Source organism: Solea solea, chromosome 14 (assembly GCF_958295425.1).
Source record: "Solea solea chromosome 14, fSolSol10.1, whole genome shotgun sequence".
Lineage (NCBI taxonomy): Eukaryota > Metazoa > Chordata > Actinopteri > Pleuronectiformes > Soleidae > Solea > Solea solea.
This window is the reverse complement of record NC_081147.1, coordinates 26,878,051-26,900,353: the sequence shown is the minus strand read 5'-3', so window position 1 is coordinate 26,900,353 and position 22,303 is coordinate 26,878,051. Positions and strand designations below refer to the sequence as shown.

General features: G+C 39.1%; 1 protein-coding gene across 1 annotated transcript; it reads right to left on the bottom strand.

Annotated features, from left to right (window-relative positions):
• Positions 1 to 21: 21 nt before the first annotated feature.
• Positions 22 to 18,778, bottom strand: zgc:154054 (Alpha-1,3-mannosyl-glycoprotein 4-beta-N-acetylglucosaminyltransferase B-like). Its single transcript, XM_058649261.1, has 15 exons — positions 18,396 to 18,778; positions 17,670 to 17,786; positions 16,799 to 16,945; positions 15,328 to 15,461; positions 13,314 to 13,360; positions 13,124 to 13,237; positions 12,703 to 12,778; positions 11,494 to 11,608; positions 10,967 to 11,097; positions 9,638 to 9,745; positions 7,738 to 7,931; positions 7,194 to 7,272; positions 3,313 to 3,355; positions 2,599 to 2,711; positions 22 to 267 (listed from the first exon to the last, which is right to left on the bottom strand). The coding sequence occupies exons 1-15, from the start codon at positions 18,478 to 18,480 to the stop codon at positions 250 to 252; spliced, it is 1,521 nt and encodes a 506-aa protein (XP_058505244.1). The 5' UTR covers positions 18,481 to 18,778; the 3' UTR covers positions 22 to 249.
• Between the last annotated feature and the right edge of the window lie 3,525 nt (positions 18,779 to 22,303).

Genomic DNA, 22,303 nt, shown 5'->3' with positions numbered 1-22,303 from the left:
TTACGAGACCAAGTGAATGTGTACAGTGAACATGGGTGGACATTTATTAGATGATATTAAAAAATAAAAACAGCAGTGTATAAATAAATGAGTGCAGCATCTCACTGCTCACTTCCCCTTCTTCATGTTTAAAGTGACAGTACGTGACTTTAGCTCGGCTCAGATCACAGAGAGCGTCTGCAGTGACAGTCTGTGACCAGCAGGGGCGCAGTTTGTTCAGCTGCTTGTGCTCACGTCTGAGGTCAGAGGTCACACTTTAATGTGTATCTGACAGAGAGGAGGGAAAATCAGAGTTAGACGAGCACCGCACACACACTGTATATAATAATAATGTCCAGTCTCAGAGAGGAGTCTAATTGTGAACTGTAACTCAGACTAGTTTCACTCAAAGACAGAATGATGTTACACAAGTCACCATGGCAACAGCAAAAAAAAAAAAAAAAAAATCTCACCTAGAGGCAGAAACCTGACGAAATTACTGCTGGAGCATATCAATTTAATATCATATTATATATTGTTTATTATGTCATATCATATTATATTATATATGAGGTCATATCATATTATATATTATGTCATATCATATTATATTATATATTATGTCATATCATATATTATTTTATTTATTATGTCATATCATATCATATATTATGTCATATCATATAATATTATATATTATGTCATATCATATATTATATTATATATTATTTCATATCATATATTATTTTATTTATTATGTCATATCATATATTATATTATATATTATGTCATATCATATTATATTATATATTATGTCATATATCATATTATATTATATATTATGTCATATCATATTATATTATATATTATGTCATATATCATATTATATTATATATTATGTCATATCATATATTATTTTATTTATTATGTCATATCATATATTATATTATATATTATGTCATATCATATTATATTATATATTATGTCATATCATATTATATATTATGTCATATCATATTATATTATATATTATGTCATATCATATATTATTTTATTTATTATGTCATATCATATATTATATTATATATTATGTCATATCATATTATATTATATATTATGTCATATATCATATTATATTATATATTATGTCATATCATATTATATTATATATTATGTCATCATATCATATTATATTATATATTATGTCATATCATATTATATTATATATTATGTCATATCATATCATATTATATTATATATTATGTCATATCATATTATATTATATATTATGTCATATCATATCATATTATATTATATTATATTATATATTATGTCATATCATATCATATTATATATTATGTCATCATATCATATTATATTATATATTATGTCATATCATATCATATTATATTATATATTATGTCATATCATATTATATTATACTATATTATGTCATATCATATCATATTATACTATATTATATATTATGTCATATCATATTATATTATATTATATATTATGTCATATCATATCATATTATATTATACTATATTATATATTATGTCATATCATATCATATCATATTATATTATATATTATGTCATATCATATTATATTATATATTATTTCAGATCATATCATATTATATTATATATTATGTCATCATATCATATTATATTATATATTATGTCATATCATATCATATTATATTATATATTATGTCATATCATATTATATTATACTATATTATGTCATATCATATCATATTATACTATATTATATATTATGTCATATCATATTATATTATATTATATATTATGTCATATCATATCATATTATATTATACTATATTATATATTATGTCATATCATATCATATCATATTATATTATATATTATGTCATATCATATCATATTATATATTATTTCAGATCATATCATATTATATTATATCATATTATATATTATGTCATATCATATCATATTATATTATACTATATTATATATTATGTCATATCATATCATATTATATTATATATTATTTCAGATCATATCATATTATATTATATCATATTATATATTATGTCATATCATATCATATTATATTATATCATATTATATATTATGTCATATCATATCATATTACAATGACACGTTACACGCTGTTATACTGACAAACAGAGAACTGTTTCAGGCTTGTTCATGTTTTAAAGTTTTAAAACAACTCCTCCTCAGCTATTAGTGTTTTAAATGTTTTAGTTTTGCTCCCTCAATGTCGTCATCATCATCATCATCAGAGTCCATGTTAAACACAGAGGAACAACTTCCCCTGGTCTCATGTCTGTTACACTACAGTGGGATGAAGAGATCCAGGATATGAGAGAGAGAGTAGAACCTGAGTTCACCCTGACTCAGACCAGCAGGTGCAGTTTGGTACCAGGACTAATTTATCCTGGTAAGTGAGCGATCACAGAAGACGAGCAACCAACAGTTTATCATGAAAACTTAGCTCTTTTAAAACTGTTCTGTATTCTTCTATACTGTAAACTACTTTGTCTACATTGCACAGAATACATCGCCATGGTAACATATGCCAGGATCACAGTGTCAGTGTACGTACCTCACTCATCACAGTCCATACATCAGAGTTCGAGTGAACGACGAGACGCAGAGCTGACACTGGCTGCAGCACGTCCTCGATCGTTCCCGTGGCAACGCCGTCCACAAACTCACCTGAGACACAAACACGTTAACAACACGATGAATCATTGTTAAGCAAAGTTATTTCCTGTAACTTTAAACATCGTCATTGACCGGGGGCCTGTTTCAGAAAGCAGGTTCAACAAACTCTGAGTTAAAACCTTAACTCTAGGTTGACCAACTCTGAGCTGTAAAACTCAGAGTTTTGGGTTTCAGAACAGCTGATCAGCATTAGTTCAGTTCACTCTGAGTTAAGTATGTGCGTTGGGAATGAAAAAAGCCATCATCAATGGAGCTCTGATACTATGATTCACCATGGCAACAGGTACACAAAGAGCACAGCCTCCATTTCAATCCAGTATGGCAGAAATATGAACACATGTCAGTGACCATGACCATGAGGTTGGATTTCATATGTGCTGACTTAAGACAAGCAGACGTACAGACTTGTAATCATATGAACTTTTGTAGTGGAGATGGAACCTAAACCGTGTCATGCCATGCTGAGGCGAGTAGGGCCAGTGGAAATACGCCACATATCCTCGCTCTGAGCTACGTGCAAGCGTCCGTCACACAGTGTGTGTGAGTGAGTGTGTGTGTGTGTGTGTGTGTGTGTGTGTGTGTGCGCTCTTACCAACACGTGTGTAGCGCTCAGACTCTTTGTCTTGTGTTGATCCCTGAAGGAAGAAAACAGCACAAGCCCTGATCAACCATTATTAGTCATTTACTATATGTAGTGTGATTCATCAGCGTGTTAATAATAATGACAATGACAATGATAATAATAACAACAATAATAGTAATAATAATAATAATAATAATAATAATAATAATAATGATAATGAATTAAACAAGTATTGTGTGGTTGATTCCCATTCACATCAAACAGAATGACGCTGTTGTAATGACACTGTTAAATGACAGTGTTATAATGACACTGTTATAATGACGCTGTTATAATGACACCGTTATGACAGTGTTATAATGACAGTGTTATATGACACTGTTATAAAGATAGTGTTATAATGACACTGTTATAATGACGCTGTTATAATGACACCGTTATGACAGTGTTATAATGATGCTGTTATAACGACAGTGTTATAATGACACTGTTATAATGACAGTGTTATATGACACTGTTATAAAGATAGTGTTATAATGACACTGTTATAATGACGCTGTTATAATGACACCGTTATGACAGTGTTATAATGATGCTGTTATAACGACAGTGTTATAATGACACTGTTATAATGACAGTGTTATATGACACTGTTATAAAGATAGTGTTATAATGACACTGTTATAATGACAGTGTTATATGACACTGTTATAATGACAGTGTTATAATGACACCGTTATGACAGTGTTATAATGACAGTGTTATAATGACACTGTTATAATGACAGTGTTATATGACACTGTTATAATGACAGTGTTATAATGACACCGTTATGACAGTGTTATAATGACAGTGTCATAATGACACCGTTATGACAGTGTTATAATGACACCGTTATGACAGTGTTATATGACACTGTTATAATGACAGTGTTATAATGACACCGTTATGACAGTGTTATAATGTTATAATGAAAACAGCAGGAACAGCAGGTGCTTGTTCTTTATGACTGTTGGCATTTTTAAAAAACTGTAAAAACTAAAGGAACTCGTAAAGAATATCAAAGCCACAATGATCGTGCTATGTAGACAACAAAGGCAAGTGGACATAATACAGCAGTGTTTACAACACACACACACACAGACTGTTATCAGTAAAACCTTGAACCAGAGTCTCATTTAAACTGATAAGCAGACAGGCAGACAGACAGAGAGACAGACAGACTGTGTTGACAACAGAGTAAAGAAAAAAACTATACTTTGTTAAACTTTACAACACATGACTGTGTTTAAACAGAATGTGTAATACAGTGTATTTGTTCCTTTTTTCAGCACAACCTCGAGACAGTGTGAAAAAAAGATTCATTTTCACCAACTATATAAACACACCTGAGCAAAAACTACTCAGAATGTTTAAAATCAGATTGAATGCGTGAAATGTGTAAATAAGTCACAGTTCAAAGTTCACTTGTCTCGTTTTTATGAAAAACAAAAGAAAAAACGGTCTCATTTTGTGAAATTATTGCTACTTTATAAAAATGGGATATAAAATGAATCATAACTTTGACTCAACAACTATATGTGACCTATACAGACACACCCCCAAGATGTCCATATAAGGAGTTGTGTATTATTCACACAGTAAATGACCATGGGTGCACCTGCGGCACAGATTGGTGCCTCGTGAGCACTGAGGGTTAAACCAGCATTGATCTAAAGAGACAAACTCCAGCTCAATGATTTACTGGAAGAAAAAACAGAAGCACAATCATTCATTTTAGTTTTAGAGTTTGATCATATTTTCAGCTACTGTCATTCACACGTTCCTCAGTGTAGTCAACAAAGAACAAGTCCCTCATGTGCTGAGCAGGTCAACACTGTCCACAGAGCACACTACAGCCATCACTGTCAACAGAGCACACTACAGCCATCACTGTCCACAGAGCATACTACAGCCATCACTGTCCACAGATGACACTACAGTCATCACTGTCCACAGAGCACACTACAGCCATCACTGTCCACAGATGACACTACAGCCATCACTGTCCACAGATGACACTACAGTCATCACTGTCCACAGAGCACACTACAGCCATCACTGTCCACAGATGACACTACAGCCATCACTGTCCACAGATGACACTACAGCCATCACTGTCCACAGATGACACTACAGTCATCACTGTCCACAGATGACACTACAGTCATCACTGTCCACAGAGCACACTACAGCCATCACTGTCCACAGATGACACTACAGCCATCACTGTCCACAGATGACACTACAGTCATCACTGTCCACAGAGCACACTACAGCCATCACTGTCCACAGATGACACTACAGCCATCACTGTCCACAGAGCACACTACAGTCATCACTGTCCACAGATGACACTACAGCCATCACTGTCCACAGATGACACTACAGCCATCACTGTCCACAGATGACACTACAGTCATCACTGTCCACAGATGACACTACAGCCATCACTGTCCACAGAGCACACTACAGTCATCACTGTCCACAGAGCACACTACAGTCATCACTGTCAACAGATGACACTACAGTCATCACTGTCCACAGAGCATACTACAGCCATCACTGTCCACAGATGACACTACAGCCATCACTGTCCACAGAGCACACTACAGCCATCACTGTCCACAGATGACACTACAGCCATCACTGTCCACAGATGACACTACAGCCATCACTGTCCACAGATGACACTACAGCCATCACTGTCCACAGAGCACACTACAGCCATCACTGTCCACAGATGACACTACAGCCATCACTGTCCACAGATGACACTACAGCCATCACTGTCCACAGAGCACACTACAGTCATCACTGTCCACAGATGACACTACAGCCATCACTGTCCACAGATGACACTACAGTCATCACTGTCCACAGATGACACTACAGTCATCACTGTCCACAGATGACACTACAGCCATCACTGTCAACAGATGACACTACAGTCATCACTGTCCACAGAGCACACTACAGCCATCACTGTCCACAGATGACACTACAGCCATCACTGTCCACAGATGACACTACAGCCATCACTGTCCACAGATGACACTACAGTCATCACTGTCCACAGATGACACTACAGCCATCACTGTCCACAGATGACACTACAGCCATCACTGTCCACAGATGACACTACAGTCATCACTGTCCACAGAGCACACTACAGTCATCACTGTCCACAGAGCATACTACAGCCATCACTGTCCACAGATGACACTACAGTCATCACTGTCCACAGATGACACTACAGCCATCACTGTCCACAGAGCACACTACAGTCAGAAGAAGAAGAAGAAGAAGTAGAAGTAGAAAGGTTAGACTGATAGGATTTCTGGGTTGAATTACTGGATGAATGAAACTCTCTATATTTAGTTTTTCTTTGTTTAAATCATTGTCTGTGTAAATTGATGCTTGTATTGTGTGGTGACTTTTTTAGAACAGTTTACAAAGTCAGTAAGTCTATATGTGTTACTACCAAAAATGGCACATGCATTGTTTGATTGGTGACTTTTTAGTTTGTATGCACAGTGTAACATACTACGTACTACAGTTTTATGGAAACAATAAGCAAAAAAGTGGTTAAAGGGTTAAGACACTGATCTCTGATCTTACATTCATTTACTTACACACAAAGACTCATCCATAGTCTTAACCATAACTATGCACAATTCAAATCTTTGCCCTAAACTTAAACCAGGTTCTAAGAAATGAGGTTCTGCCTCATTAGGACCAGGTTTTGGTCTCCCTGAGGACGACTGGTTCTGACAAGGTCAGTGTTTATGACAGAAAAAGTACTGAAGACACACAGACAGATGAAAACCAGAACCAGAACAGTTACTCACGTTGCTGGGCAACACTTCCACTGTGGTGTTGTCCATTTTATCTCCAAAGTTCTCAGTGTTTCCGCTGCGAAACAGGAACCTGCAGAAAAGTGCGTGCACAGCCAGGTAAATCATTCTGTTTAAAACATGAGCTGGATCAGTCAGTTCAACTGTTAAAAAACACATGACTAATTATTTCATAACGGTCACACAGAAAAACACAATCATGACTCAGGTGTTAAATCAGACGCCTGAATGTTTTCTGTTTTCTTCTCACAATGAGACGTGTAAATAAATGAGTGCTGGCTACAGTGAACTGTGACGACACGAGACGTGTGTTCACGTGTGTTCACGTGTGTTCACGTGTGATAACGTGTGTGTAACGTGTGTGTAACGTGTGTGTAACGTGTGTGTAACGGAGTGGTTTGTCATCAAACTGCAAGGTGATATGAAGCAAATGGTTGTAAAAGTGTCACAGTGTTAATTAAAGGTAGAGTGGAGTGATGGTCGAGGATATCAGGATCTTAAAATAAAGGATTAGTGAGAAAGAAAATGTAAAACTAACCCAGTTATGTGGATTGGTTGAGGGAACTGGATGATGATGTAATCACCCTTGACAGGAGTTAAAGCCCAGAAGAAGTCCTCTCCTCTGTAAGCTCTCTGCAGACTGTGCTGCTGGTAGTGCTGCAGGCTGCTGTTCAGTGCTGCAGGCGGGTTAATGTGAGGAAAGTAAAGAGTCTGCTTCCCAAAGTCTTTATCCTGACACACACACACACACACACACACATAAGTTATGGCAGAGTGAATGGTCTGGTGTTGTGAAGGACTTTGTTTACATTCTAATCAACATTCAAACTTATTCTGTTAGTCTAGTAACAGCAGGTCCTGACGTTGGTATTTACAAATGAATATCTGACACAAACAACTATTTATCAAAGACATAAATATGAACAGTGGACAGACAGAGGGTGCAGGGGAGGGGCTAAGGTAAGTGCTAGGACAGAGGAGCTTCATGAAGACAGACAGGGACGTCCCTGTTCTGTAGGTCACATGAAAAGAGTGTTGGCACCGCCACACAACAAGTAGATGAGGCCTAACACGAGCATCTAGCATCAGTGATTTGAATTTGATGCTCAATGAAGGGACTCGAACCCTCAATCTTCTTGTCCACATTAGGCCACATTATCTCATGGACTTTGTTCCACTTGAGTGTTGGTGATGATGAGTGTGTTGATAAGGGAGTCATGTGGGGTGATGGGGAAGGTGGGACAGGATTCCCTCCATGGACAATCAAAGACACGAGGACGATCCACGGCCATGATCCTATTTGTGGATCAGTATTTATTGTCTTCAGCTCTGATCAGCAGTGATGTTCACACGACACTGAGCTGAATGTGGTCATTACTGAGTAACGACTCGCTGCCAATCGCGTGGTTTCGTCGTCTAGTTCACTCTGAATGTCATCTACAAATGTTGCTTATACAGATCATCTGAAGGTGGGACGGCACCGGTGCTGGTTTCAAGCAGAGCTCAAACAACAGATCACAGAACCAGACAGACTGAACATATCGGATCCTTGCAGAGTATTTCATTACATCACATGTCATTTAGCAGACGCTTTTATCCAAAGCGACTTACAAGGGAATTGAGTACAACCTGCCAGGGATGGAGTTGAACTTGCGACCATGACGTCTTTTGCACACAGGGTACTGGTCTTAACCACTGAGCCACTCCACAGTGTTTGTTTTGTGCATAACTGGTGTGTTGTTGTGTTATCTCCATCTGATCATCAGCAGCTTGTAGAGCCCTGACCTTTCCTCCTCATGGAGCCAGAATGTTCCACTTTCTCTCAGTGGAAACACTTGGCTGCAAATTCTCCTGCACTCCTCTTTTTCAGACCACGTTTAACAAGCTATAGATAATAGCGTCGGCGTCTGTGATGACACTGAAGTTGACCTATAGATTCACAGCTAAGGGAAAACCTGCCATTGTCAAACAGAAAAACGGTTGTACAAATGTCATCGAGGGTCTGAAAACACAGTTACTCACAACTAACAAGCACTTTAAGTTATGTTTACCTTAAGTTTCCCATTCACTGCAGAGTTGTGATTAACAACAGTGCCTGACAGAATGGCTATTTAACTTAGACTTAGACATACTTAGACCAAACTTTTAAACTTCTGAGCAAGTGTTTCTAAGTTGATGGTGATGTAAGTCTGCTGTTGTCGGGCAGACTTTGACCTACAAAAAACACCCACAACAGGGAGAGGTGGTGTCTGAGAGTGTTCCTTCAGAGATTGTCATCTGCGCTGAAATATTTGCATAGCATCATTTGAATGGCTGCTGCTCATTCAATGTCACCAGTTCAAATAGATCAAAAATCATCAGCAGCTACTTATCATCAACAGACACCAACTGAAGAGTCATCCAGAGATCAGACACCTGTGTGCAGGTCTGACGAGTACCTTCAGGGGCTGCAGTTTGCCAGGGAGTGACGAGTGAAGACCCACATGCTGGAAGAGCGACGGCTTGTACCTCTGCTTGAGCGACGCCTTCTGTGCAGCACAGTGTTTCTGCATCACACAACAGACACACATGCAGGTCACTACAGCGTTAATCACACTGTTGTAGCAACACACAACTGACTCCATTACCAGGACTGCATTGATGTTTGTTTTAGTTCCAAAGTGAAAATGAAGTCTAAAGATGAGACTTGAGAACTGGTCCACGCAGATCACTAATAAAACTGTGTTATTGTTCCAAAGGTGTGTATAATCTTTGTCTTATTTGTATCTGATCAAACCTGCGACTAAAACCCGTCCTGAGTGATCCAATCACAGGTGGCCCACTTTAGAACCATGGTTCACGCCTCACTTTGCATCTCCTGTTACCTCCTGTAAACTGAATCACATGAACTTGTTGTGAACTCATGTGACTGTCGAGACTGTGTGTGTGTGTGTTTATTAGCAAGTGTATCAGTGCACACAGCTCTACTACAACATAATATTTAATAATAATGTGTGATCTGAAGATGAATTCAGGTGTGACCTTAGCTCCACATGTGTTCACATGTGAATGTCGGGTCTGAAACTGTCAGTCTTAAAGACAGGAGCCATGCACATTTCAAAGAAGACAAGTCTGTTTCTGGAAATGAGGAAATGGTGAACTCCCTACTTTCCTGCAGCAGCGACAGTTGGATATTGATACAAACAATACAGACAAGTGTTGATGACTCACATTAAAGAACACTGATGTTGTAGACACTTGTACAAGTTACAGTCAAATGTGTCCTGATCACATTAGACGGTTGTACGAGTTACAGTTCAAATGTGTCCTGATCACATCAGACAGTTGTACGAGTTACAGTTCAAATGTGTCCTGATCACATTAGACGGTTGTATGAGTTACAGTCAAATGTGTCCTGATCACATTAGACGGTTGTATGAGTTACAGTTCAAATGTGTCCTGATCACATCAGACAGTTGTATGAGTTACAGTTCAAATGTGTCCTGATCACATCAGACAGTTGTACGAGTTACAGTTCAAATGTGTCCTGATCACATTAGAACGTTGTATGAGTTGCATACAGTTGTATGAGTTTATTCTCACGTCCTTTGACAAACTATGTTCCACTGCATGTTGACAGCAGGTGTGAGCAGGGCTAAATTACACAGATATTATAATAATATTATCTGCTGCTGGAGCACCTTTATAACACCATGTATCGATTCAACACTTATTATTATTATAATTGTTATTATTACATTTACATGTGTTTAACAGTGCTGACTCACCGCATCTTTCTCTGGGTTGCAAACCTTGACCCACAGAATGTGATCCAGCAGCCAGTCAATAGGTTTGTCTCTATGGAACATCAGGAAAAAGTCTGTAATCATGGCAAGGTCGCGAGTCCGAAACATCTTCCCTGACACACAAACGCAGAGAGAGAGCATCGTGAAGATCTGATAGAAACATGTAAATATACACAGTAACACCAACGCTTGCATCTGTAGATGTGTCTCAGGACAGGATCTGATTACAGTCCTTGATTATCTGACACTAAATACCTTTCAACAGTTAAATATGTTATATTTAATTCATTGTATTGATGATGGGAGAGCCTGGATTCTGACATGACCACTTTTTTTCCCACAGATTGAACTCATTGAATCTTGACATTCTCAGCATTATCTTGGCATTACAGGTCATTAGCTGACCTGGACGAGACCAACTGAAGCAACCTCAGGTCAAAACACTGAACCCAGAGGCTCGAACCACGAGCATGTGACACACAAACACACACAAACACACACAAACACACCTATGAATCCAAGGTGGGAGAACTCGAGGTAGATCCACGGCTTTGATGCCTCCTGGTCGGCAAAGGTCTTCATGGCGTTGTAGTAACCTTTCTTAGCAACGACATCATCCTCCAACTAAAAGACACAAAAACATCTTCATCAAAATGTCAATGATCTCTATTATAAATATTTTCAAACTAAATAGTAGTTTGAAAATAGCGGCCACACAGGTGTGAGGACACGGTAAACTCACCAGCCACAACAATAACACAGGTGCCATGTTTGAAACATTCTGTAATATCATCTAAAGCTTCAGATAAGGAAACATTCTCACTCAGCATCGTGTGAAGTCATCTGATGACAGAGATGTTACATACTACAGCTTTAAACATCACAAAAGCAAAACACAGGGAACATGGATGAAGCCAGGAAACTATACAGTGTCTATGTCAACTCATAAAACAACGCAATAAATCCTATGACAATGAAGCAGTAACTCTAATGATCACATACACAGGGGCGTTGCTGTGAACATCGGATCCACTCAAACTGGACGTGCTGGTTACACCTTCAACATCAGTGTGTGTGTGTTCTGTAAATGTGTGTTTAGTGTGTTCAAATCAAGTTGCGGTTACAGCAATAAAACCAGTTAGGTAACACAAGAGAACGTTTACATGTTTTTACCTTTGGATCCACTGCTTTTAAATATTACCATGTTACATGTGAGTGTCTGATCCTGCATAAACAGAACCTCTCTGGCAGAGGTGATAAATCCAGGTATGCAAAAGATTCATGTTCTTTTTCTTTCCACAAAAATCATAACTGGTTAAATAAATCTGAATTATTTCCTTGGGTTAGTGAATAACAAGAGGGAAGCACGGTGATGCGATGGTTGTTAAGGGAACAAAGGTTGTATTTTAAGGCTCCTAGATCACAGGTTCACACTCAATGTAGAGAAAAAAACTAATTAAACAATATTACATTTAATAAAGAACCCTTAATTGCCTTGTCTTAAAATTCCAGGCCTTTGTTTAAAACCTAACCAGGATGTTAAAAATGTACGAGTACAAACCTTTGAGTGTGTTTTGTGTTTGAGCTGAAAAGAAAAGTGGGTTTGAGTTTCAGTTCCTCTTGAATCTAGGAGTGATAAAACTGATCCAGTGCAGTGATCCACTGCTGCTTGATCTCAAATAACTATGCAGGAGTCAAATATGGGATCTATGTGTTACCTGAACGTAATAGGTTCCTTTGTCCTTAGCATACAGCATGAGGAAGCTGAAGTCCAGATTCTGCTTGGTTCTCCATCTATGAAGGTCAAACAAGTATTATGCTAATTTAAATTTAAAACACTTCAGCCTGACCAGCCACCAACAGCATCTCATCACACATCATTTACATCCTCTACATCCTCTACATCAACATCTGCAAACACATGAGCCTCAACTCCACCTAACTGTAGAGGTTAGTAGTAGATGCCATGGTGGAGCGGTGGGTTCACTTTATGTCTTTGTGAACTTTTGAGAGTATTTGTTGTTTTTCAGTATCCAAAAGTTGAAAGTTATGGATACTGATCCGTGTTCATGTAACTAACTACGTATAAACAAAGTAAATGACTCATTGAAGCAGAATAGTTGAAAACAGTAATAGTACTTGACTCTTTCTTTGGAGTCTCCTAAGGTTTCTGTGAGGTTGCTGAAGTCAGGATAGTAAAACTGTGAAGGCGAGACGACCTCCAGTAAACCCGACTGCACGTCTGTGGGGAAACTACACATAAACACAGAGTTAAACACTTCAAATGCTGCATTCACGTCATGTATGAAAGTAATAACACCATACTTACTTTTTGCTGACGGCCTGTGCTATGCTGTTCACATAGTCAGAGTCCACCTGATTACACAGGGAGGGGAACAAAGGAATGGAAGTGGTAAAGGTTTTCCAGTGTTTTTCCTTCTGATTAATCATCACCTGTGATGTATTAGTTTGACCTGTTACCTATTAACTTATTTGATAACTTTGCCTTGTGTGACTGCTTTCCTGACTGCTGTTACTGTGCCTCGAGTTTAAACTAATAAAACCAGTTAGCGCTTATTGTCCTAATATCATGACGACACAGACATGTAGTCCAGGACCGGCCCAGATGGAGGCAGATGGTCAGTGCGTAACGACCACAGCTCGCCACAGCACGCCATGGTTTAGGTTGTGTCTCCACTAGAGATGGGAACGACACAGTCGATAGTCGAGGCCTCTACACTGTACTACTTCAAACATGGCTGTAATGTCCAACATCAAAGCAGTGATAATAAAAATGTGACGTTTGCTGATTTAAAAAGTAGAGCTGCACGGACGAGCTGTAATGTCATCGGCACCCGCTGCATTAATACCTGCAGCTGATCATCATTCACTGTAGCAGCAGTCTGTTAAACATATGGAACACAGATCCTTTCTGCCTGATGAAAAATAATAAGTCAATATGTTAAACTGGGTCTTATTTATTTATAGCTCCATTATCATGTCATTACTTTGGCGGGTATAAGTACACGACTCAAACAAATATATTACATTTGTCTGCGAGTTCTTGTACAAAGAATGAACCAAGTGCTAAGGGGAGTGTTTTCAGAGCACCCCTGTTTCAGAGGTAACAGCGTGTTCAGAGAACACCCCCCTTGTTTTCAGTATTTTGGATTAGCCCAACCCACAAGAGACAGACAGATTGAAGAACGTGCAGTGGTTTTATTTAATGAGCTGCAGTCGGTCGTCCTCTAACATCCACATCAACGACATCAACGACATCAAAGACATCAAAGACATCGACGACATCAAAGACATCAACGACAGGACAGTGTGGCATTTTACAAAAATAAATGGCGGGAAAAAAGTGGAATGCAAAGTATGCCAGCAACAGTTTTTGGATAAAGATATCACAGACAAACATGGTATATAACATGAAACAGTTAGCTAACTTGTCTGCGTTATGTTACTGCGTCTGTTTTGAATATATTAACATATCAGAATTTGCATATTTCAATGTTTTTTTAGTCTAATGGCTGATTCTTTTTCTGCTGCAGCATCTGTTTGTGTCTCAGCCGCGAAGCTGAGCTCCTGTGTTCAGTGTCTCTGTGTGAGGACATGCAAACATACTAATCCGTCGACCAAGAATTTATTACTAGGATTACAACCCTAGTCTTCTGCCACATATTGTTACAGCAGCCTAAACAAAGCTGGGTTTTGAAATGTGAGCTTACTACACAAAGACAGAGGAATGTACAAGCTTTCACAGCACATCACATTCTAGTGTTTAGAATGTACACATGAAATGAAGCATATTTTCAATGAATGAAACTACAGTCGTGTTCCTTCGAGGTCAGTATCATCGTTTTAGAGAGCACCTCATGATCCAAAAGGTCAGGACTTATAACCTTTGCTCTCTTCTTTACATAAACCAACATACTGTAACGTTTAGGTGATAAGAAGATAGCTTAGCGGATCCTAATCAAATCCACACTGAACCGAGCTGCTACTTCAGCGTACATGAACAGAACAGGTGACATCACACGTGACCTCAAAACTTACATGGTGATAAGAGGTTGAGCGGTGCTCGTGAGTCCATGTGCACATACAGAGCTGCACCGTAAAACCACAGCTAACACTTTCCTTTCCTAAGTCGTGTGACACAATAAGCATGTGTGGTGAGTCAATTCAATGAAATCTCAATCTGGATTGACTCCTAATAGTGAAGAGTAAATGACTCTGCAACTAGATCATTGCATGTTTGTGATCTGTCATTACAAACAGTGTGTGTGTGTGTGTGTGTGTGTGTGTGTGTGTGTGTCTGTGTCTGTGTGTGCGTGCATTACCTCTGCCACAAACACAATAATGAGGAGATCTTGACGTTGAGAGGGAGACAGGTTGAAGAGCAGAGATTGGAGTGTGCTGACCAGGTAGCTCTGCTTACTACGCTTCACTGTAGGAACGCCCAGCACCATGGACACTGAGAGTACACACACACACACACACACACACGTTATTCTGTTGGACATCTGTCCTTGTCCCAGTACACTAGCACTAGCAGGGAATCACTTCATTGACTTGTGTGTTCGTCTCCACTACACTAGGTGGCAGTACATCACCCTATCGGCTTCTTAGAATTGGATGGTTTCCAGTTTAGCTTGCATCTAGTTATTAGCATGTGTAGCGCCATTCAGGTTCATCATTCAGGTGTGGAGTCATCCAAATAAATCTAGTGAGTTACAACACTCCAAGCAGGAAGTGACATTATTAACTCTTAGGACACAGAACTTTTTTCCATGACTATGTTTAAACATACAGAGGCTATAAGAATGTGCAATATAGAGTGTCTTACATGCTTTGTTTACTATGTAAACACAACTGAGTTAAAAGTACTCAAAATGTTTTATGAAATTTGTAAAACGTCACAGTTCAAAGTTCACTTGACTCGTTTTTATGAACAAAAGCCAAAGAAAAGAAAGTTCGAATTTTGTGACTTCTGCACAATTGTTGCTACTTTATATCACGACTGAAAATGTGACATAAAATGAATCATAACTTTGAGTCAACAACACAACACACACCTCCAGGATGTCCATAAAAAGAGTTGTGTATCTGTGCCGTGTGAGCACTAAAGTTAATAAAGAGAGAGTCAAGGACGACCGAGGGGAGGGGGAGATGGAAGAGTTATCCATGGAGTTTGGATAAAGTGAATTTAGTGCCAATGAGAAGTCTTTCTGTTTTATTGCCTTTTAATTTTAGGAAGTTTGAGGTGAACCAGGATTTTATTTCAAGGAGACAGTTGGTGAGTGAGGGAGGGAGGGAGTGGAGCTGGGTGTCATGTGGATGTGGAGTTAAAGGGGGATGTTTGTACTCGCCATGGTTGACTCCGGCATGTCAATTTCCTCTAGTATTACATAAAAAAATGTAATAAATGGAGGGTCCATCAAAACATAAAACTAGAACTAAAAACACTACCACTAGTTCTTTAACTAGGTTAAAAATGATTTTATATCGATATAAATGTTTGGCTGTTAAACCTGAAGTCAGGCTTCAGGGGGCAGGAAACATTGTGATTGAGTGGACGGCAGAGTTTAGTCTGGATCTGTGCTTGTGAGGATCCAGCCCTTGGACTGAGACACAGCTTTAGTCTGACTTTAGGATAGTTTAAGTCAGACTTTAAAAGTCTGGTTTTAGTCCGACTTACACATGTAGAAGCACTGCGTGTGTAGAACCATTCAAAGACCATTATCACTTGTAATAACAAGTCATCAGGTCCCTGTGACACTGTTGAATGCTGTAACATGTGTGTGTGTTCACCTCCACGACGTCCCTGTCCCAGGACAACGTTGGGTACGAGGCTGTCTGAGTGTCGTCTGAGGTGAGGCATGTAAAAGTAAATGTTAGGCTGCAGGTGAATCTGCTGACCAGGATCACCTGTCGGCTGCTTGGTAGAGTTTAATGTCTCTGCACAAAGAAGCAAACAGAGGAGGAAGTATTAGTAAAAACTGTTAACACAGAATTAACTGGTTTTATACCACTTCAGTTAAATATTATATTTAATATCTGAATGATGTGACAGTGTCATGTATTTGAGGGTTACTAAGCAACCAGAACCTGAGAGCTGCTGCGATGTCAAGCCTCACTGAACAAAATAAAAACAGACAGTTTATTTATTCTTTCATAAGAGTCTGAATGAGTTTTAAAAGATCTACTGAAAGATATGAAAGTGTCAGCAGTGTGTGCAGCAAGGCCTTACATGTGTTCTGTTGTGAGTTGTACTTAGTTCATATGCTTCGTATCATTTTTAACTGCACATTCTCATCTTACCTCCTTTGTGAGGCGCAGCAGTTAGTGAGACACAGAGCAGCTGTTCTGGCACCAACAACAATGCCACGATTAAAAAGGAATCTTTTCCTCATTTTCACACTTAACTTCACTGATGCATTCAGTTGTCACCATGTGATTGGCTGATGTTTGCTTTACAAGCAGTTAAACAGGCTACCGTGCTTAGAGGTGGTGAGTAAATTTGACCACATGTCTCTTAGTAGCAGAAAAGAAAAGTGTTTGACAAACAGATTTGCTGTCATTCTTGGCCCTCACACCTGTCCCAGGTACATACTTGCTGACGTGGCCATCAGACACAGCACAAAGCTTAACCCTGGCACGCCGACGACGGTACCGTTCTTACCTGCTTTGGACAGATTCCTCAGCTGCTCGAGGATGCTGCTCAGGTTCCTGTTGACCTCCACTCCCCGCTCTTCAGCCGCCAGCAGACGCTTATACAGGGTCTGCATGACAGGTGGCACTGGAAAAAACACAATTCTCTCTGCACATGTTCTCTTACTGAAGTGAAAGCCTAGAAACCGAGCTAGAGAGAGTAATGACAGCTTCATCTTTACAGCCTAAACTTCACCTAACTGCGATTAACACTTGAATCCTAACTTTAAACACAGCCTGGGCTTTGATCTCATTCATTATCAATGAATCTGTTGAATATTCTTTTCTTTTGGTCGATCAATAGTGTTATTCATGTTGACAAATGTCCACAAACAAAAGATGATTGTTTGGATAAGTTTTTGTTAATAATCCATAAAATAAGAAGCTGATTAATGGATTTAAAAACGAATAAATAAATAAATAAATAATCAGAATATTTCATCGTTTTTTATTCATTTCTTTTTTTTTCTTTTATATAAATTGTGTCATAATAACGACGTATAGATGACGTTTATATATTTGACAGACACTTAACTTTTTAAAATGCACTCCATTTGAACAGTCTAAACAGTTATAACGTCAACTTGTAAAAATAAAAAAGCTCACATATTAGTTAAGTATTAATAATAAATGAATAAATGAATAAAGTGTGTTTGTGCCTCCTCGGAGCCTCTCCTGCCTGCTTTGGCACACTCACCTGCGTCACGGTGAACTGATTTAATCCAAGTCACCGACACGAAACACACGAAGGCCAACAGACATTTAAATCTGTGACACCTCATGTTATTTGTCAGTCCTGCGGTTCTGGTTCTGGTTCTGGAGCAAGTGCAACAGAGACGGTGGAGAGAGTGGCAGCCGTGACTCCAGCTCGGGACACTCACTCATACCTGTTTTATCTGTTCCGCCTGTTGAGCCCCGGGTGTTCACCTGCGGAGAGACAGTCACTCACGCGCACACGCACGCGCTACTACAACAGCGACATCTGCTGGTGAAATGGGAGAAGATCGAGTGCGAGGGCCGGTGCTGTGGTATCACTGATACTACTACACTACTACTCTACTACTACTACTACAATACTACACTACTACTCTACTACTACTACTACAATACTACACTAATACACTACTACTACTACTACAACACTGCACCTGAAAGAGGAGGGCAAACAGAACATACTTACTTGAAGCTCTTACTTACTTCTAGCTCTTATTTGTACCCAAATGTTTAAATGCACTTATTGTAAGTCGCTTTGGATAAAAGCGTCTGCTAAAGACATGTAATGTAATGTAATGTAATGTAATGTAATGTAATGTTATATGGCGCTGGTCTGAGCGTGTAATTCTTCCCTCGTTTTTAATGATGAAACCGGCAATTAAGCGCTGGTAAAGTTAGCAAAACTGACATGGAAGCTAGCCGAGGCATATCCGTTTCCGCCGGCATCAATCCGCCGCAGCCATTAGTACTTGAAATTCTTACGCCCGAGAGTTTTCTTATCTTTTGCACAGCGATAACGTGCGCACAAAATACTATTTTGTGGCCACGAAATGGGTATAATGTGCGCACAAAATACTAATTAATAATATTATCATTCCTGGACACCTGGGTAAGCAAATCGAGCGTACCTTTAAGGCCTGCATTAGCCTTAAGGTGAGTGTCTTTTCTTATTCTGTTATAGTCAATATCTTGTTATCCCGCATTTAGGCAGTTATTTAATTAAGCCTATGTTTAGACTCTCTGTTGACGTCGACTTTCAAACCTTTTATCCTCATGCTGTCACCACACGTTGTTTTGTTGTGCTAATGTTTAGCCGTAAAGTCACACATCCGGGCACTTTTCAAGTGGCTAGCCTGATCTAACCTGGCCAGATCACCATGCTAAACTTACGTTTTTGACCACACGGTGGCAGTGTTGCCCCACCGCCAGAGTGTGTCTATGAGCACGGGAGTTATACCGCTTTTTAGAGCGTAGAAGAAAAATGCTTCCGGTATTCTGTTGTTATTGTTATAAATATAATATGAAAATATAGATATGTAGCACCAGTTAGACGTTAGTTCATTCTGTATCCGCAACACAGACCTTACCTGGTCCATATTGGTCCAGAGTTTTAGCTTGAAATCAGCTAGATTAAAGTTTACTATATTATTGATCAGTCTGACGTTTACCTGCATGAATGAAATGTGCTAGAAATCCTTTATACCATTGTCTTAACACTGTGATGATGTGTGTATGCTGGGTCCTGATTTGCTGAAACCTGTTTTACACTGTTGGTACATTATTATTTCATGGGACAGTGTCAGAGCGAAAGTCATAATAGTCATAGAACATAATAATGTTGCAAAAAGAGGACATGGGGCAATAGGTGATTTGAAATCATAGATAGAGAATCTGGAAAATGTTCTACTTTTTAATTACTTTTGTTTTCCTGTGGTTTAGAGGTCAACTATGGATACGTGACTGTGAGAATTTTTGATGGAGCACAATCTTGAGAAAAATGTGATCCAGAAACTGGAATATGAAAATGTAAGCCACTGCAGCTGCTGTCTTTGCATGTGTGTGTGTGTATTACTTTCCAAACAGAAGGTTAATATTGACTGAAAGTTTGTGTAGAACACGGTCACACCAGAACAGATAGGCTGAATGCACAAATTCAGATGCACACTGAATTTGTCTCACTGACTTGATCAATGCCTTCAAGGATCCAAAAATGATTGCATCTGAGGTCAATATCAAAATGCGTTTACCAAATGGAGAGCTTGAACAGGGAGAAGGAAGTGGTGTTTTGTGAGACTGCTTGACAGAATTTGGGATGGATTTCAATGACGGCTGCACTCCCCTTCATCAGGCATGTTATTGTTTGTATTATAAGCTGCACCACATCCATTACCCACATTGAGCTTGTTAGAATGTTGTTCTGGATAGCTGTAGTAACCAATGGGCAGCTTTAACACATAACATGCTTAATTTATAAAGCATGTTTAAAAACACAGCACAGTACATTATTATGATCAATAACATTCTAATTTCAGAGGGATATTGGACTGTTGAAGGCTAATCTTTAATGTTTCAGAGCTGAGCTGGACGATGTGAGGAGAGCAGAGAACATTCCACCAAAATATCTCCACAAAATTCTTACTGAGTGTTATATTTTGAATATTTTCACAGGTTTACTACAGTGCCATACAACAGCTGATATCCTTAATGACTGCACTGCTGTGCTTACACATGGACAAGATACAGTAAGTGTGACCTCTGGAGCATGAAGTCAGGATGTGTTTCACTCCTTTAACACGTTCACTCTCCTTGTTTTCATCGCAACAAAGCAGACATTTGTTTTCTCTGACGTCTACGTTAGTAACCAGGATTTTACACTGCTCTCTTTGTGAAGTTCTGCTCTCATCCACCACAGCAACAGGTCAACTTCATCACAACATCATCATCATCAGTCGCGTCGTTATTCAGGACACTAGTATCTGTAGAAGCACTGTGTGTGTGTGTGTGTGTGTCATACGAGGTTGAAGAATCGTCTTAAGTTATCTGAGACATTTGTCTAATTGTGTCCCACACTCTTTCACAAAGTTAACAGAGACACCATCAAGACCAAAAAGAGCGTTTTTGTTGCTATGGACAACAGCAAGACGACCCCAACAATGTCCCAGACAAGCAGTTCAATTCACATCTTTACCACCACAGCCACCCACCCCTGACCATTAGCTCCCACTGACCTTTGACCTCCCCAGCAGCCGCATTCATGAGGAAGTAGCCTGTTGTCATGGTGAAAAGAAAAAAAACACATTTAATCTCATTTACTAAATTGTTAGATGGTGTTTGTCTGGTACATGGATTTATTTACAGCACAACACACACTGGCCACCTTTTCACAGTAGCCACGTATTGTTGGTGGTCCTGCTGCAGTTGTCTATGTCCAGGTCTGAGTTCAGGTCTAAGTTCAGGTCTAAGTTCAGTTCTGCTGCTGCTGTTGCGGCTGCTGTTGTTGTTGCTGCTGCTGCTGCTGTTACTGCTGCTGCTGTTGCTGTTACTGCTGTTACTGTTACTGCTGCTGCTGCTGTTGTTGTTGCTGTTACTGCTGCTGCTGCTGCTGCTGCTGCTGCTGTTACTGCTGCTGCTGCTGCTGCTGCTGCTGCTGCTGCTGCTGCTGGTGCTTCTTCTGCTGCACACAATCACATCACAAATGTTTTTACTGTCAGTCCTCGTCCCTCGGGACAGAGCGCAGATTAGATGGACGGTAATAATCCCAAACTGCAGCAGCTGAGAAGTAACAAGGCTCAACAAAGAAACATCTACTGTGACACTGAGGGAAACATGAAGTCCACATTCTTACAGTGAGACACGTCTCTTCATCTTCCTCTGAGTTTGTTTAATCCTCGTGTTAAGAGGATTATGGGTAATGATGATGCGGTCGACAGAGATGATACATGATGAACATGCAGATGTTTTAGAAAAGAGTCATATAAAATATAAAATATATCAGTTCATATCACAGATAAACACAGTTACAAAGTGACACAAATGTCCTTAAGTGAAAGGACACATGGACGCCTACATTCATCATGGCATTGTGTCAGTGGGGGAGGGGGGGCGGGTGGC

Coding starts and splice junctions, on each gene's coding strand:
- zgc:154054 (XM_058649261.1), bottom strand. CDS start 18,480: ATGAGGTGTCACAGATTTAAATGTCTGTTGGCCTTCGTGTGTTTCGTG. Junction 11,098..11,493: donor CTCCCACCTTGGATTCATAG/GTGTGTTTGTGT, acceptor TTTGTGTGTCAG/GGAAGATGTTTCGGACTCGC. Junction 3,356..7,193: donor TGGAAGTGTTGCCCAGCAAC/GTGAGTAACTGT, acceptor TTCTTCCTTCAG/GGATCAACACAAGACAAAGA.